Source organism: Rhipicephalus sanguineus, chromosome 1 (genome assembly GCF_013339695.2).
Source record: "Rhipicephalus sanguineus isolate Rsan-2018 chromosome 1, BIME_Rsan_1.4, whole genome shotgun sequence".
NCBI classification, from domain to species: Eukaryota; Metazoa; Arthropoda; class Arachnida; order Ixodida; family Ixodidae; genus Rhipicephalus; species Rhipicephalus sanguineus.
The window spans coordinates 332,072,521-332,088,852 of record NC_051176.1 but is presented as its reverse complement, the minus strand read 5'-3'; the positions used below and the strand labels follow the sequence as shown (position 1 = coordinate 332,088,852).

Here is a 16,332-nt window from a genome sequence, read left to right as displayed (position 1 = left end):
TGGCGTCGCCACCTGTATTTTCTTTTTGCACGTTTTCTCGCTTATTAAGCGTCTTCTCGCAGCAAGCGTGGTGTTTTTGGTATCGTGGAAGACTACTTTACTAATGCGAGAAAAATTGTTTTGCTCTTTAGTGTCCCTTTAAGGGTAGTGATATGCTCAGGAGAGAAGAACCAGTGACTATTAAGTGAATTCAAGTTTTCGAGACGCTGAATGGGGTACACAGCACACGGATCGCGCGTTAAACGCGTACCATAATTACAGCGCCCCTTACAGCAGAGGTGCGACAAACGAGGCATGATGAAGACAATGTAGGCCAATTGGATGCGTTTAAAATAGCTAAAGCGTACAAGTTTAGATACCTCCAGGATAGGCCCACCTTTGATCAAGAGACGATTGCGTCATCATGCCGTCACAAATTTCGGTGATCTGTGACGCCACGATAACACCCTTTCTTTATCCGCAGGTCGCTCACTCGGAGGAGGTCACGTGGGTTTTTTGGACGGGTCTCGCGAAACCTCGCAAAGTTTCGTAAAGTCTCGGGCGCAAGTCTCGCGAAGGGGAGTGCCAACATAACCACTTAAGGCTTTAGCCTTAAGACAAAATAAGTTTGGACATCGAGGCCTATACAATGTACGGTCGAGAATACGTGAAAGGCTTGTAAATGTGAAACATTTTGAATCGTTCTAAAGGAAAGTGAACACGCTAGCCGTAGTTTTCTTTGTAAAACGACGGTAAAAACCCCTTAAGAAATTGTCATAATGAAACTGAGGAGAAAACGAAACCAACAAACAAAAAATAGGCGTTGATATTGCCATACTTTCAAAAATTTTCTCAGAACAGTTTTTACGGTTTTCTCGAGTACATCGTAAAGTGACTCTCTAATGGCTGCCGTCATGCGCAATTATGACTGCTCTGCCTTGGCCTGCCACGAAGGCCTATGAAAACACACAGTGCAAAATTCCGCTGGAAATGAAATTACTCTTGCGTTGGCGTACATGACGGAACGCGCTCTCTCCTCACCTCCTAGACCAGAAATAGCACGGTTTCCGAATCGGATACAATACGGATATTTGAGAAAAGTGGCCTTCGCATCTCAAGTGGAATATCGAATAGTTTCTCGTTGGTAAACAAACAATGATAGATAGATAGATAGATAGATAGATAGATAGATAGATAGATAGATAGATAGATAGATAGATAGATAGATAGATAGATAGATAGATAGATAGATAGATAGATAGATAGATAGATAGATAGATAGATAGATAGATAGATAGATAGAAGCGAAAGACAAGCGTAAAGCTCATGTTGGCTCTGACCGGTAAGAAATGCGTACTTATATAATTTGATACACGTATCTAATGCCTCTCACTGTAGGACATCTAGTTCACCAAGGAGCTTGTAAGTGGTAACTTCGTTCCTTATCTGCCGCCACCTGATAGTGACATTATAATAAAACGGGGAAACAGCATGCCACTCCGTGCACATTGGTTGCTGTATTCGTTGAGACAAATGGAACACTGCAGTACTGTCATTTAGGTTAAATAGTGGCAACATGGAATTTGAACAAATAAGAAAAATGATTTTCCTTATCCGAAACAACAAATTCAGAGGCTGCCGGAGGGGGAGGTTCTTACTGAATGGCTGTAGGTTAATGCGAAGATTTGGCCTGCTCCACGATTTCGCTGAAAGAACCCTGCCCGCATTTTCTTCCCTTTCCTTCTTTCCGCAAGCAGACCGACATCACACGCGCGGCGCTTCTCGTCAGAGTAGTAGATTATGAAGCGCACAAATTGCCAGCTGAAGCTCGAACAACTAGGGACCATTAAATCAACGTCGTCATAAAAAAAAAATCACAAGGTCCCTTATGCCTTCGCCTAAGGCGACTCGAAGGCGAAAGCCGTTTTCTTTTTCTTCTCAATCGATGTATTGATCTTCCCCTGCCCCCTTCGAAAGCTCTCTGCCCCTAACGTGGTTTTGCACTGCCTCCAGCGTCGGAGGCATTGCAAGGTTTCGGCCCCTCCCCTGGTTTAGCACTGCCTCCGTGATCGCCCCACCTTTGACCAAGCGACGATGTCATGTGATGACGTTACAATTTGTGACATCATGATAGTCACATTTTTATCTGTGACATCATGATGACGTCATATGAACGTCATCACGTGATGATTTTTTGCATCGCTGGTGTTGACGCCGCCGCGCGGGACGCTATCGCCGGTGATGCCGCCGACGCCGACGGTCAATTTTCACGTTTGATGAGGTATCTAAGGCTTTCGCCTTAGTAATAATAAATAAAAAAGAAACGCCAATGGGACCTGTGTGCCACATTTCTAGAGCGCGCCAAACTACCTATGAGTATGTGGCTATACCTCAAGATGCCTCAGTGCAAAATTTTGTTTACGTTATTAAACTTTTTTCTAACTTTGTTTGAAGCCTCTAATTATGTAGAAAGCAAAACAAAAACGATAGGACCCTTCGTCATGGAGTATTGGACTCGAAGTCGTCTCGGACTCCATGTGTACACCTTTTTTCCGCATGAATACTTTATAACGGCGTTTTGAAGGCGCTCATTTGTTGCGACTGAAGAACTTTTTTTGTCCTCTCCATTCTGGACACTGCCAGGCAGCCACCCAACACGGCTCGTTGCACACCCATCACAGCTCTCGGTGACCGAGCTCATGACGAGGATATCACAACACTTTGCCTGCTCCGTTATAACTCCCGCAGCTTGTGCAAGAAAGCAGCAATTTGCATATTAACTCTCGACCCACTTGTTACGTTTCCCCTATAGCCCAGGTTTAAACTATTTTCGCATGACTCAAGAAAGAGAACAAAGCAGGTAAATGGGAACCTGCACAATATAATCTCGCAGAGCGGAACATCTAATACCCTGCAACGAATTTTCTTTGTTAGTTTGCGTGTGTATGTGTGTGTCTTTTTATGTGAGTATTTACGTATGGTGTGCGTGTTCGCGGGTGTGAGGGTGGAAGGAGGGGTGGGGGGAAGTAACGAAGTACTGTTTTCCTTCGACTGCGAGAAAGCCCGTTGAGCTGGGCACTATAATCGGGCCGTCGCTCCGTTCCGGACGCGTGCGCATGCAGCGCGAGCGCGCGCTCGTGTCAAGACGTGCGTAATTGGTGCGGCCCGCTTTATAATTGCGCGCTTGCACAGGGCATCTGCATACAGCGAGCGGCGGATTCGCAGGCTGCGTGCACGCAGCCTGACCTGATCGCGCTGAGGCGCCCGCGATATGAAGTCATGACAGCGCGTCGACGTCACCAACGCGCTCGGCTGCAGTGTCTGCGGAACTGTCAGCGCGCTGATGGCTCGTCGTAGGCTGATGTCTCATGATGTGCCAGTCATCCTAACACTAGCAGTCGTGATTCTTATATGCAGGCGTAAGCCGGCAGTTGGTACTGACGCCGTCGCGTCACTCCATCCTCAACGCGACCCGTCTCGCTTTCCTGCGGTACGCGAGCATGTTTCTGCAATGCACCGCTGTAACGTGTGACCTCGGTTGAACGTGTTGTAACGTGTGACCTCGGTTATCTGAACATTCTCTTCCATCACAGGGTCAACAACAGCGCGTTAGGTTTTGCTGCACGGTTATTTGTAATGTGTCTGGACCTCCACTTTCATGTGACCCCTTCAGTCGCGATGAGTTCTATCTATTAAGTGCAGTGGTGTCACCATCGTAAGTACACAATAAAAGCCCGCCGCTGATAACAAAACTGTCGAGCCCACTGTTTTGAGACACTTGACCTTGGTTTATCTTGGCTTTGTTACATTATCATTACTACCTCGACAAACTGAGAAAAGTGGGACAAAACTGACATGAAATTACAGGGATGTTAATATGTTGACAAATGTTAAACAATGACATTGTGTGTGTGCGTGCATATGCGCGCGCGCGTATATGTGTGTGTGTGTGTGTGTGTGTGTGTGTGTGTGTGTGTGTGTGTGTGTGTGTGTGTGTGTGTGAATATGCGCGCGCGCGTGCGTGCGTGCGTGCGTGTGTGTGTGTGAAAGAGAGACAAAGCAATCCCTTGAGCATACCACTGTGGTGATATTACGGAACGTTTCGGGGCGAAACACCGGCGTCACGCAGCTTGCGTGGAAGGGCGCGGTGGTCAGACACGATTTGGGCTGTACATGTGCACCGATGTTTCAGCCCCAGGATCAGCGTACGCGCCGCTCTACAGGAGTTACCATTAATTAAATTTTCGCTGACGGCACATCATGGATGAATTCAAAGTTTTCACTTACGGGATGGTCCTCAGCATCTACAACTAATCTTTGTGCCTTTCTTGAATCCCTTTGTCGAATTAAAGGAGCCCTGCAACACTTTTTCAGCATAGTCAGAAAACGCTGCCGATCGGTAGTCGAGGCTCCTGAGAACACGCGAGCCAAACATTATAGCGCAGCACGCGGCCTGCAATTAATGCATTTTTAAAGTCAGCTATAAATCGATCTCTCTTCTCTTTACAAATGCCATATACCCAAATTACTGCGCCATGTACCCAAAGCTCACGACCGTCGGCTAATTTGAGCATCGTGCGCTGCATAGTTACCAGTGGCCGCCGCGGGATGCCGCCACGTGCCCGCGCGTGATCACACTGAAAGTAAGCCGCGCGTTCGAAGAAAAAAATGAAAAGAAAGTGCTCAAGTTCATGACGCGTGCTGACAAAGGGACGCACCTTCTTGTCCCCTTGTGATCCCCCTCCCCTGCGTAGCTTTCAGCGCTCTCGGTGGTACGAAAGGAGAGAGAAAGCGCTTAAAGCGTGCGGCAAATCTCCGTAACTCCGCTCGTACTTGACAGATCATAAGAATGTTTGCGGCAGTCGATTCTTGAGGCGATAAGCTCCTTTAATGAAGTCATTCGACGATTATTTGAAAAAGTGTTGCAGGGCCCCTTTAAGCCTCAGAAGGGAAAAAACAGGGTTGTTCGCTTTTACGACAAACTGGGAAATATTAACCAGTCCCTTATTCAATCCCGGACTTCACAAGAACGGAAGCAGGTCCCCGGGAGTGGTGTCTGCAATAGTACAGAGCGCAGACTTTCGAAGGGCGTCCGCCGACATTATCAACTCATGCATGACACCAGGTAAAACTATATTTTTGATGCTTTTTATTTTGTATTTCATGTTGTCCGACGCGCAGGCAACACGGACCATAGGCTGCCACGGATAATTTGAGCGCATGCCAAGGAAGTGCTCGGACATTCTGGCGCGCTGCAGGAACCAGAGAAGACGCTGCCCACCGGCACCTAAGAGGCTCAGCAGGAAACAAGCGCAAAGTTTCCCGCGGCATCAGTGCACCGGGTGGCAGTTGTTTCTTTTTTAAATGCGCAGCATTTCTTAACTAACCCCAGGCACTTTGACAGTCCGTCCGTCCGTCCGTCCGTCCGTCCGTCCGTCCGTCCGTCCGTCCGTCCGTCCGTCCGTCCGTCCGTCCATCCATCCATCCATCTAGCCGCCTACGTCTGGGTGCTCTCGTGATCGCATGCTTAGCTTGGTGTTGACCAAAATTGACATGGGAGGGTAAGAGGGTTTGACGAATATGACTGTCTGGTCATGACATTAATAACGCGAAACTCCAGCCACGTACGTCGTCAAACCATCTCCTCCAGACACGTGTGGCACATACCCGCATACCACTAGCCACGGTAAGAGGGTATGCGCCACATGTTTATATCTTCCCAGGAACCGCGAGAGCAGAGGAGGTCGGCTGGGATCCCTTGGGATACCGCAGCCTCCACCGCGCGCTCTAAGCCAGCGCAACCAGACAACCACCACCGCGAGAACAGACATCGGAAATTTAAAAACGAGAGAGTTATGAAAAACCTGCGTTGGAAGTGTTGACCCGACGAATACAAAGAATAAAAATCAGGATTCCAGCAGGAATCGAGCCCAAGCATTCTGCGTGACAGTCAGGTATTCTACCACAGAGCCACGCCGTGTCTTGAAACTGCTTTCGAAAAAGACCATATATGCACGTCTAATGTTGGTGCAACGTCAATTGTGGTTGCTTTGCTGCTATCTAATTTTATAACAAAGCAATAAACATTACATATTTATCCTATATATATGATACAGGCGTCATGCCGGGTTAACGTCAAATGTGGTTCCAGTGTTGGCTCCGCTTTTCTAGAAGTTTAATAAACATAACATTTGTATTGTTATGATTCAGAAAGCTATATTCAAGCGTTGCTCGACCCCAGAGGAATACGCTAACGAAAGTTACATATGATATTCACATCATCGCACCGTCATGTGCACTTCGTTTCGATAAAAGTTCGGCAGATCCCTTGCGTTGTGGGAACTTTAAACGCCAGTGTAGCCGACGTGCCTGGTAAAGCCACGATGGACACACAACTACTACGCTTAGAAAAACGCGTCGATCCACCTCGTAACGTTTGGCTCAAAAAAAAAAAATGCAGCATAAACAACTACTCACTGTAAAAAGACAGGGCGTGCAAACGCGGACACAAGAAAGAAGTCGGGGCACCACAAACGCCGTTGTGAATACTCACCAACTAGCTCAGCTCTCTGTTATTCTAAACTACTCACTGATTGCTTCGCATGAAACCGATTCCCACAAGGCGCGGGATCTGCCTTCTTCACAGACGACTGTTTCTCTTCGACAGCCTCTTTTTGCGAGTGCTTATATGTGTATATATGTAGCGTAACGTCAACCCTAACATCAAAAATTCCACTCACGTAACGAATGAAGACTCAGAGGCAACATTTAAACTCTAGGCACGAGGGGATAACAAAAGAGACTCGGGGTGGTAGCGGGGAGCGTTGTGGGATGCGGGAGCGAACGTAAGAGGGGGTGAGGAAACGCCCACACGTTATTCAGCGTTCACCGCGCTCTGTGTACCGAGCCGGCAGCTGCAACGACTGGCTCACCGAGCAAGCGATCGTGAGCAGATATCCTTTTTTATCCTAATTTTTGTTTAGAGAGGGCGATTGAGCAGTCTAAATAGGCGCGCGACAGCCATTGTGTCACCGCCTAATCGTGGGCGGCAGTGGCGTCGACGACGATGTGCACACTTGCTTAACTGCGCGTGTATGGCTCTTCGCGTACCCTGGCCTTGCCTGCGCATGCAAACTCGGCACGGGATAACGCGGCACCCGAAAGAGGCGCAGGTGACGCCAGGGCAACCTGAAAAGTTGGGAATGGCTTGTTGACCGGCTTTTACGACTACGCACACAGACGCCACGGATGCAGCCGTTCACCCCATTATAGTTCGGCATACAGAATAATGTGTAAGGATCGGAAATGATGTTAGCGTAGTAGGAAAGACGGTAACAGCCTCATGCTGCCTTGTTCTCGCTGGTTAAGTGTGGTCTCGCCTAAGTGGTGAAGCTCGGCGCTTAGGCAACGCAGTGAGCGTTTGGGCGGTTCATGAACGACAGAGTGCGCGTGCGGTGATGATCATAACAGGGGCTGGGTAGGGAATCAGGTAGTTGCAGTAATTGCACATATACTGACTACCGGGATGGAAATGTCGAGGATGTATGAAAACTGACAATGCGATCAAACTTCTAGTACCTTATTGAATAGTTCTACCACATTAACTGTAGTCGACTGCATTAAAGAAATGGAGATATTCAGTGAACGTTTAAAAAGTAATCTGAAAGAAATATTGCTTTTTGTTTTCTCTTTTTCCTTATGATAAGACCTCTGGGATATGTCAGTTTCATAAGTAAACCACAACGCGATTTTCACTTTCGAGTACTTATGAAAAAAAATATAGGTGGCATTACGTTTGCACAAAGCAAGCGTTGGAGGAATATCTAATCCCCACTGCAGTAGGAGTACAAAGATATGCACGTTAAAGTGCGTGATGAGATATCACTAGGCTCAAGAACATGTGGACTTCGCCAAAACCTGTCATTCGCGCCACAAATTGTTAAGCGAGTCTGCGAAGAGGTCTTTGTAGGTATGGTGAAGTCGTAATGTCCTGTCCCCATCCGCAGCCTACGCCTCCCCATTCGTAAGCATTACAGCTCACTTTGGTTCTGTCTTTCAAACTCCCCCATCCCTTTCCCCAGTGCAGGGCAGCACACCGGTTATTCTAAACCAGTTAACATTCCTGCCTCTCCTCTCTCTCCTGTTTTCCTTCCTTCGTTGCTTGAACTCTTGCAGGAACGGTAAATGCATACGAACGAACACACTGATGATGTAAAAGGCAATAACGTTAATTTGAAGACGTACGTGCTCGCATTCACGAAAATCTCTTACGCTAGAGTTGTTCGTATCAGAATAAATCTTCTCTCGCCTTTCTCAGCGCCGTGCCACCATTGAGTCTATTAAAGGAGGCTGCCATACTACGACCCACGTTGCTGGCAATATGACGCACTTCAACGTGTGGCCTCTGTGACAAATGAATTTCTGGCATTTCATCAGCTGCGAACCACTGATGTGACCGAGAAAATAGAAACACGTGGGCACTTATCTCTTTGCTACGATAAGGAGAAGATTATTCAAGGTGAAAGACAGCCGCTTTCATTCAGCTTAAACCCTCAACCGCAGACTTAGCTGAACCGTTCTCATACACGGTGGCATGTTCCTCCTCTCTTCTTTCTCAGTGCCGCCTAGAAAACTTCATTCTTCCACACCATATCATCGAAATAGAAAATAAACAAGCGTTCGTAGATGTTGTAGTATCACGGGACTTGCAAAACCGCCCTCGCTATTCATTCGTATCCACTATACTGCGCGCGTTCTCCTTCTCTTACAACGCGCGTCGAAGCTGACGCTTAACGTTAGTTAGGTATAGCAGGAAGTGAACATGACAGCACTGATGACTTGGCCTTTGCCCCCGGCAGATCACGCTGCGTTCACTTATGTACAGCTTACTCTGTATCCGTTATCGACCTCTACGTTGATCAGGCAAAGCTACACACCGTACACGCGGTAAGGTAATAATAACTAAGCCCGCCCATCACCTCATAGCATAGCGCGACTTTGCCACCGCGATCGTTGTTCCCGCTGTGCAAACACATTTGTCCAGCGGGGCAGACTGCGCATAGAGCGTGCAAATGACCCTCCCCCTTCGTTGCTGCTGGAGCGTTTTGTTGCATTGAGAGCCGGCTGTGCCCGCGCCACGGATCCGGCCCGCCGGTGCGACAGGGAGCGGCCAATTCTCACGTTTGTTCACCGACACGTGTGTCTTGGCACAGGCCGGTAGTAAGCACACACGATCGACGGTCCGCACCGCGGCTTGTTCATACCATGCGAGCGTGCGCTAGTGTGCGCATGTATCTCTTCTAAACGATCTGAAAAGGCGCCGCTCACGTAGCTACCATATAATTGACCGGTTATGAATGTGCGTCGCCATACGAAGTATAACAGTGTCCTGCTTCACTCGTATTTGTAACGATTTATATATGACAGCTGGCGTACGTGCGAGCTGTTAATATACCAGAACACGGAAAGCGCCTCAGAGAGTACTAGAAATGAAGCTTAACGACAGAAGGCTAAGCTAGTTGGTAACGATTCATTGTAAAAGAAAGTGAAGTGTGCAAACAAGGACATAAGAGGGGAGAACAAAACAACACAAACGTTGACTATGAGGTGAAAGGGTGCACTGCGGCGGAAAAAAAAAAGTAGACACAAAGCTCCTCTGCGCATGCGCAGGTATGGTAGCGCCACCTGTCAATTCGGCACAAACAGTTGAGGAGGTCTTTTTTTCATTTATTAGAAAAGAAAGAAAGAAAACAGTAAGCCTTATGTGTGCATGAAATCATCTATATTGCTATATAAACCTCCTAAAGAAGCCGGCCGTGTTGTTGTTTTTTTCTTAACCGAGTATGGTAGTACATAGTACATTGGCCCGTATTCTCAAATGTTTTTTGTTCGTGCGTTGGCTGCACTTGAATGTCCGCCTTCCCTGATGTGCGCGTCATGAGGATGTGCTCCTACGAACATTTCTTAGGTTAGTACACCTTCTTGGTGAATACAATCCGTATTTAACCCAGGTTTCATTACTAAATTAAATGACCGCAGCACTAATACAAACTTTGTATAGCACTAAATTTGAAAATCATCGCTTTTCGGTTGCTTCCGATTCGCGATTTTTTTTGCGTGGTTTCCAATTCTAGTTTTCTTTTTCTGCTTTTAAAGAGTTATTGTATAGTGCACGAGTGGCGATCACACCGGCTTTTCAAAGTTTATAACTTACTTCAAATTAAAAGCGGAGAAAAGAGTCATTCAAACAATGACAGCTGCGAAAACAATTGAAAGCGATGCTTTCAGATGTGCTCTACGAACCCTGTGCTAATTCTGTTGCTCTTAAGGTTAGTAATGAAAGCTTGACTAAAATTATTTAGAACTATACCTGACAAAAAGTCAAATAGTGGAAGCCTCTCTTGGAGGTTATATACTAATCACACGCAGTTGATTTTAGGCGCACACAAGACCTACTTTCGGTTTAAAAAATGCTCCGGTTTTGGTGGGGCACCAGGCACCAGCTTTTTATATCCTTGAGGTTAATAGCTAGGTGAAAAATTAATCGAACTATTGCCTGGAAGATGACACCTTGCCTAGAATACCAATTTGGAAACAACGTTTATTGGGAACAACGGATAAATACAATCGACTCAAACGAAAAATAAGGAAGACTGCTTTCCCCTTCGAGTCGTCTTCTAAGGCGAATGCACAGGGGACCCTGCCACTTTTTGTTCTATCGGATCACGCGAACATAGCGGCTCATGAGGCGTTACAACCTTAGAAAGAGGCCTCAAACTCGCTTATCTAAAACCAATTGCTCGGGCAGTTCACAATAATTTCACACCTTCAGCAGGTGCCACGCTACAGAGGTAACCACTGAATAACGACACGTTTCAAAACATCTTCACTGCACATACAGCCAAAACTAGTGCGACATGGCAGCACTGGGTGACACGGTACATTATGGTGCAGCCGGATGTGTACCAGTGGCCCGCTTCACTCACATGCACTGGCACTGTGTTCCCTGGTAGCAAGGCATGGCATTGCGCAGAAGGTGAATGTTTGGGCAACACCTATACCCTTTGCGCACGAAACTAGCAGCGCTGTAGTACCAAGTTTCCGTCCTAATTCTTTTCGTATCTACAGCGGCAGAGGAAGAGGAAGGATTTTTCGACATGCAGGGATATTATTATTATTATTTGATTTGTATACACATAAGCACAAGGACACAGAGAAAAGAGGGAGAGAGCAAGCTGGCAACTGCCACCAGAAGGGGCACAACGCCTGCCTGCTCTTATGTTTTGGAAGTTCCGCATAAAGCACAGCGCGTTAGGTCACCCATACGCGAACATTTAAACACTTCAACGAGTTTGAAGAACACAGCATTAATATAGGCCACCAGCAAAAGTTCATAGAGACAGCGGCATCAGCAAAAGGCCTAGATTTTTTTCTCGCAAATTGTCGTGCACCTGAAATTGTAGTAGTAAGTTACATTCGTCGAATGTGAGCACGTATGGCGCACTTGACTGCAGTTTGACCGGCCTGAGCTGCGGATAATTTTTTAAGGCGAATGCCTGAAATGCCTCATCGAACGCGAAATTTGACCATCGGCGTCGGCGTATCGCGGCGACGGGGACGAGTGATGCAAAAAAATCATCATCACGTGATGACGTCACCATATGACGGCACGAGACTTCACAGATCGCCAAAATTTGCGACGTCACGTGACGTAACGTCACATGATGACGTCATCGCGTGACATCTAGCTTGGTCAAAGGTGGTCCGATCACGGAGGCAATGCAGAACCAAGTGAGGTGCCTCCGATCTCGGAGGCAGTGCAAAACCACGTTAGGTGCAGAAAGATATCGAAGGGTGGCGGGGCAGGATCAATACATCGACCGAGAAGAAAAAGATGGATTTCGCCTAGGAGTCGTCTTAAGTGAATGCGTAAGGAACCCTGTGAGTTTAATTTTTTTCGCGGCAGCTGTGGTCACCAGTCTCTCACCCGCGTTCATGATGTACATGTGTAAATTAAAGAAACCTTTCTTCGTGGCTCAATAACAGTGCTGTAAACTGATTAGTGTATTATTTTATTGTTTCATATATACATGTATCAGCCTAAAGTGCGCGAATGCAGGAGACAAACGAAAGGGGATAAGACAGGTGCACAGTAGATTGGACACTATGGAACAACTTGTTCAGCCACAACGTCATTTCTTGATCAGATGTGGAATCTTGATCCGATATTGATGCACTTTCGCTGTAGTGATTGGGATAGACGCCATTCGTTTGAGCAGAAGACGCGAGAAAGTCGAGCATATGACTTCGTCAGACTGACTCAAGATTGTGGTGAAAAAAGAGATTGAGCGATAAACTTGCAGGAAGAAAGGAAAACGAGAAAAGTAATCAACGAGGAAAATAATAAACACAGCTGGCGCCGCTGGCAGAAAGCACACCAACAGCCTGCCTACCAAAGTAAACATTATTTCATTGAACTTCCACAACAGAAGAAAATTATTAAGGCGAAAGCCTCAGATGCCTCATCGAACGCGAAATTTGAGCGTCGGCGTCCCGCGACGGCGGCGTCTCGCGTTCTGCTGCGTCGGGGACAAGTGACGCAAAAGATCATCATCACGAGATGACGTCATCATGACGTCACCGATGGTCAAAATTTGTGACGTCATCATGACGTCACAAATTCTGGCGTGACGTGACTTCCTATGATGCCGTCATCACATGACATCGTAGCTTAGTCAAAAGTGGGCACATAGATAAAGGAGGCAGTGCAAAACCAGGTGAGGTGCCTCCAATCCTGGAGGCAATGCAAGACCACGTTAGGCGCACAAAGCTTTCGGAGGGTGGCGGGGCAGGATCAATACATCAACTGAGAAGAAAGAGAACATGGCTTGCACCTTCGAGTCGTCTTAGGTGAGTGCATAAGGAACCCTAGGCTTAGTGCATCTGCAGCTTTTATTGCAAGAGCTGTGGTGCGAACATATGACAAAAGTAGAGCGCACCGCCGTGTTGCTTCTTGAAAAGAAGGTTAAGAAAATAAAATGTGCTAATGATTCAGTTAATGAAATGAATAGGGGAAAAAAGGAGGGGGTGAGAGAAAGTAATGAAAAAGGAAAGAAAAGGCAAAGAGGACAGTCATTCTTACTATTCAATTTTGAGATAAAATTTGCTTACATTTCAGTCAGTGAAACAAAGCGAGTGAAAGAAAGAAGATAAGGTCACAGTTTCGACGCAAGGGCGAAGCAACTAATGCGACAGCAACAAATTGGAATGTCATACGAAGTAATTCCTTTAACTAACTCCTTTAGCATCCGACCCGGCGTAACTCAACATAAATCTTGCGCTATAGGAAAGGCGGCAACTGCAGCGAGCGAAGCGACCTTCGTGCTGTGTATCGCTTCAACGCAAACTGAGCGGTGAGGACACAGTACGTGCAATGTTATCAGCCATCTGCTGATCCCTGTGAAGATAGGGCGCGCGCGACCGCGCCTCTCAATGTGCGCATTTGCTGCCGGAGCTACGCAGCCGCCTCATGGGTTTTTCACGCGACGGAAGACGGCCGGCGTGCTTCCTCTTCGCCTGAGCAGCGATTGTGGGCTGCCCTCGCGCGCTTTCACTCGCACATAGAACACACAAAGCGCGGGGTGATGTTGTCGCCCTTGGACTTTATACGGGACCTCACGGCGACGGCAGACATGCGCCTGGAATGTCCATACAAGTGATATCGCAATAAAAGAAGAAAATTGCTGAGGCCAACCAGACTGAAGCTCATTTGCATACACTTCAAAGGAAAAAAGGGCAGGAATAGAAACGGCAAAAGAGGTAGACAGCGATCAAAGCAGGTATTCAGAAATGTTGCGTTCTCAAAAATGAAGAGTGCACAAGTGACCAACGAGGTGACGCGTGCACACTTCACAAAGATATTTTCTTTAACGTTTGACTTGAATTAAAACCTCCATCGCTATGTTCGGTTTATGTTCACACGGGCAAGGACATCACAAGTGCCATAATAGAAGATGCGAAGCCACATCGGTCCACCCATCATGCTGTCATCACCTGAAATGTTCGGAGTATACAGCTAAGTCGCTGAGTACATTCGTCGTGCTAGAAAATGAGGTGATCTCACATTCGGTGACAGATGAATGTGAATGTTATCTCCATTCTATGCCGGAGCAATGTCACACAAACGCTATGCCAGAAACTTTGCGTCTGTGAGCACTGAAGGACCACGCTAGTTCCCATTCACGTGGCGCCTCGATCTTGTGACTTGGCCAAGGCGGTTGGTAGCGGTACTGTGCAAACGTCGACTTGAGCATATGTAGTTCGCAAATTCTAATCAGAAATAAAAACTAAGATGTCTGACACTGGTGAGGATAGCTGCACGATATTTTATTATTATTATTATTATTATTATTATTATTATTATTATTATTATTATTATATTATTATTATTATTATTATTATTATGATCATCATCATCATCATCGTGTCTGGCTTGTAGTGTGGAAGGCCGCAATAGAGAAACCACGTGCCGAAAAAGGTAAACTGAGAAATTCATGCATGCATACATTTTGCTTTGAGTCGAACTACTCAATATGCGTGGAAGTTTGTATATGTCTCTGTTGTCGCAATCTATAGGTGTGATACTCGAAGAGCATGGTTAATTATACGTGTCACCTATGCTGACTAACGTCAATAAAAACGGTAAATGCCAAGCATGTAGGGAAAAGACGAAAATTTGCCACAGTTTCATCATATATTATCTGTGTGTACATTCGCATATTTGTCATGCGCACCCACTTTAATATAAAAGAGACTAAATCATTCAACAGAAAAGTGTGAGCTGCAGATTTACACACCAAAACGACCTTGTTTCACTAGGCATAGTAGGTCAGTTTTCTCCTTAACGCTGACTTTAGCGTGCGAATGGCATGCATGTGATTGACAAAACGGGCTGAGGTCTACAATGCACATAAAAATTAATAATATGTGACTAAACATGGTGAATAGCAACAGTCAACCAACAGTACAGCTCTAATAAAAGTTTATGTATCGTCGGCGTTGAACCTCTGGGCAGGTATTTTCGTTTATGGTAATACTCCTTGCTTGTTCAAACCAACTATGGTATGACGCCTTATCCATAGAGTACATGCGTATACTCGATGTACTTGAGCGTTAGAAAGCGTGTTGGAAAGCATGGACTCCTTCCTGACACAACTCAACATGCGTAACACTGGTTTGTCGAAGTGCCCTATAAATTGTCTCTGAGAATGCGTCATCGTCGCTCACGCATTCACTCGCTTCCTTCGAGCTATCACGTGGTTCAGCAAACATGGCATGTCCGAGAGGAACTACACTGCAAGCTTATCGCACTCGAATAAAACTGCCACTCACCTGCACCCATAGGTGGTGACGGAAGGCGCCTTGACGATCCTTCCGCCCCCATGGAGTTGGCCAAACCCGAGCGTCCGCCCCCATTGCTGCCGCACAGGTCTTCCGCGTCGTCGGCGAGCCCGGCAGCAGGAGTGGCCCTGTTCTCGTAGAGGCGCCACTCGTCCAAGCCGGGGGCGTGCTGCTGAAGCTGGCGCATCTGGTGCTGGAACTGGAGCTGGTGGAGCAGCAGCTTATGCTTGTCCGCGTCAGAGGCGTGGGGTGCCGCGGGCACAGCGGCGCCGATGAGATCGCTGATGCAGAAAGAAGAAGGCACGCTGCATTTGGCGGACTGCTTGTTCTTGGAGGCGGACAACTTTGCAGGACAGGCGTCTCGGTGGGGACTACGGCTGCCGTCCCTGCGGCAGCCGGCTGTGGAGATGACGTTATCGCCGGGCGGCGGACCGTGTTGTCTCCGACGGTTCTTGAAGACTCGCAGATCGGCAGGCTTCGCCGACTCGTCCTCGTTGTCACTGGCGGCCATTGGAACGAGGCGAGAGTCATGACACTGGCGCGCGGGAGGCACCGCGCTACATACCATATAGGCGGGCGCCGCGTGCACGCTTCCGCGCGGTAGCGGCCAAGGCCTCGCGCCTCGTTGTTCACGCTACGGTGAGCAGCGGTCGTGGACGGCAGTTTCTGTTTCCAAGCGGCTTTTGCTGGGCGCCGTCTACTTACTTGCGCGCGGACGGATGCACTCGGTGAGAACTCTGTTTCGTGCGGCAAGCGAAGAAACGCGGAAACCAGGTTGCTGCGAACGACACCGAGCACTTGGCGTCTTGGGCACGGAGCGCTTAGCGCATACGCAGGGAAATGCCCGAGCTCTAATTTGGAACAATGCGTGAAAAGTCTCCCTGACGGACCTTAAGAAAAAATGAACGGCACAACCGTCTTCGGCATGAGGTTGCAGGCAAGAGAGGAACAGAA

The 16,332-nt window shown here is 47.4% G+C and overlaps 1 protein-coding gene across 1 annotated transcript in view; it reads right to left on the bottom strand.

The window, feature by feature from the left end:
* Window positions 1-16,162, bottom strand: part of LOC125756948 (barH-like 2 homeobox protein) — a 119,563-nt gene extending 103,401 nt beyond the window's left edge. Inside the window, exon 1 of the mRNA XM_049412016.1 lies at window positions 15,370-16,162. Within this exon, the coding sequence (XP_049267973.1) occupies window positions 15,370-15,946 (577 nt within the window). The 5' untranslated portion in view covers window positions 15,947-16,162. The remainder of the gene's footprint in view (window positions 1-15,369) is intronic.
* Window positions 16,163-16,332: the final 170 nt, after the last annotated feature.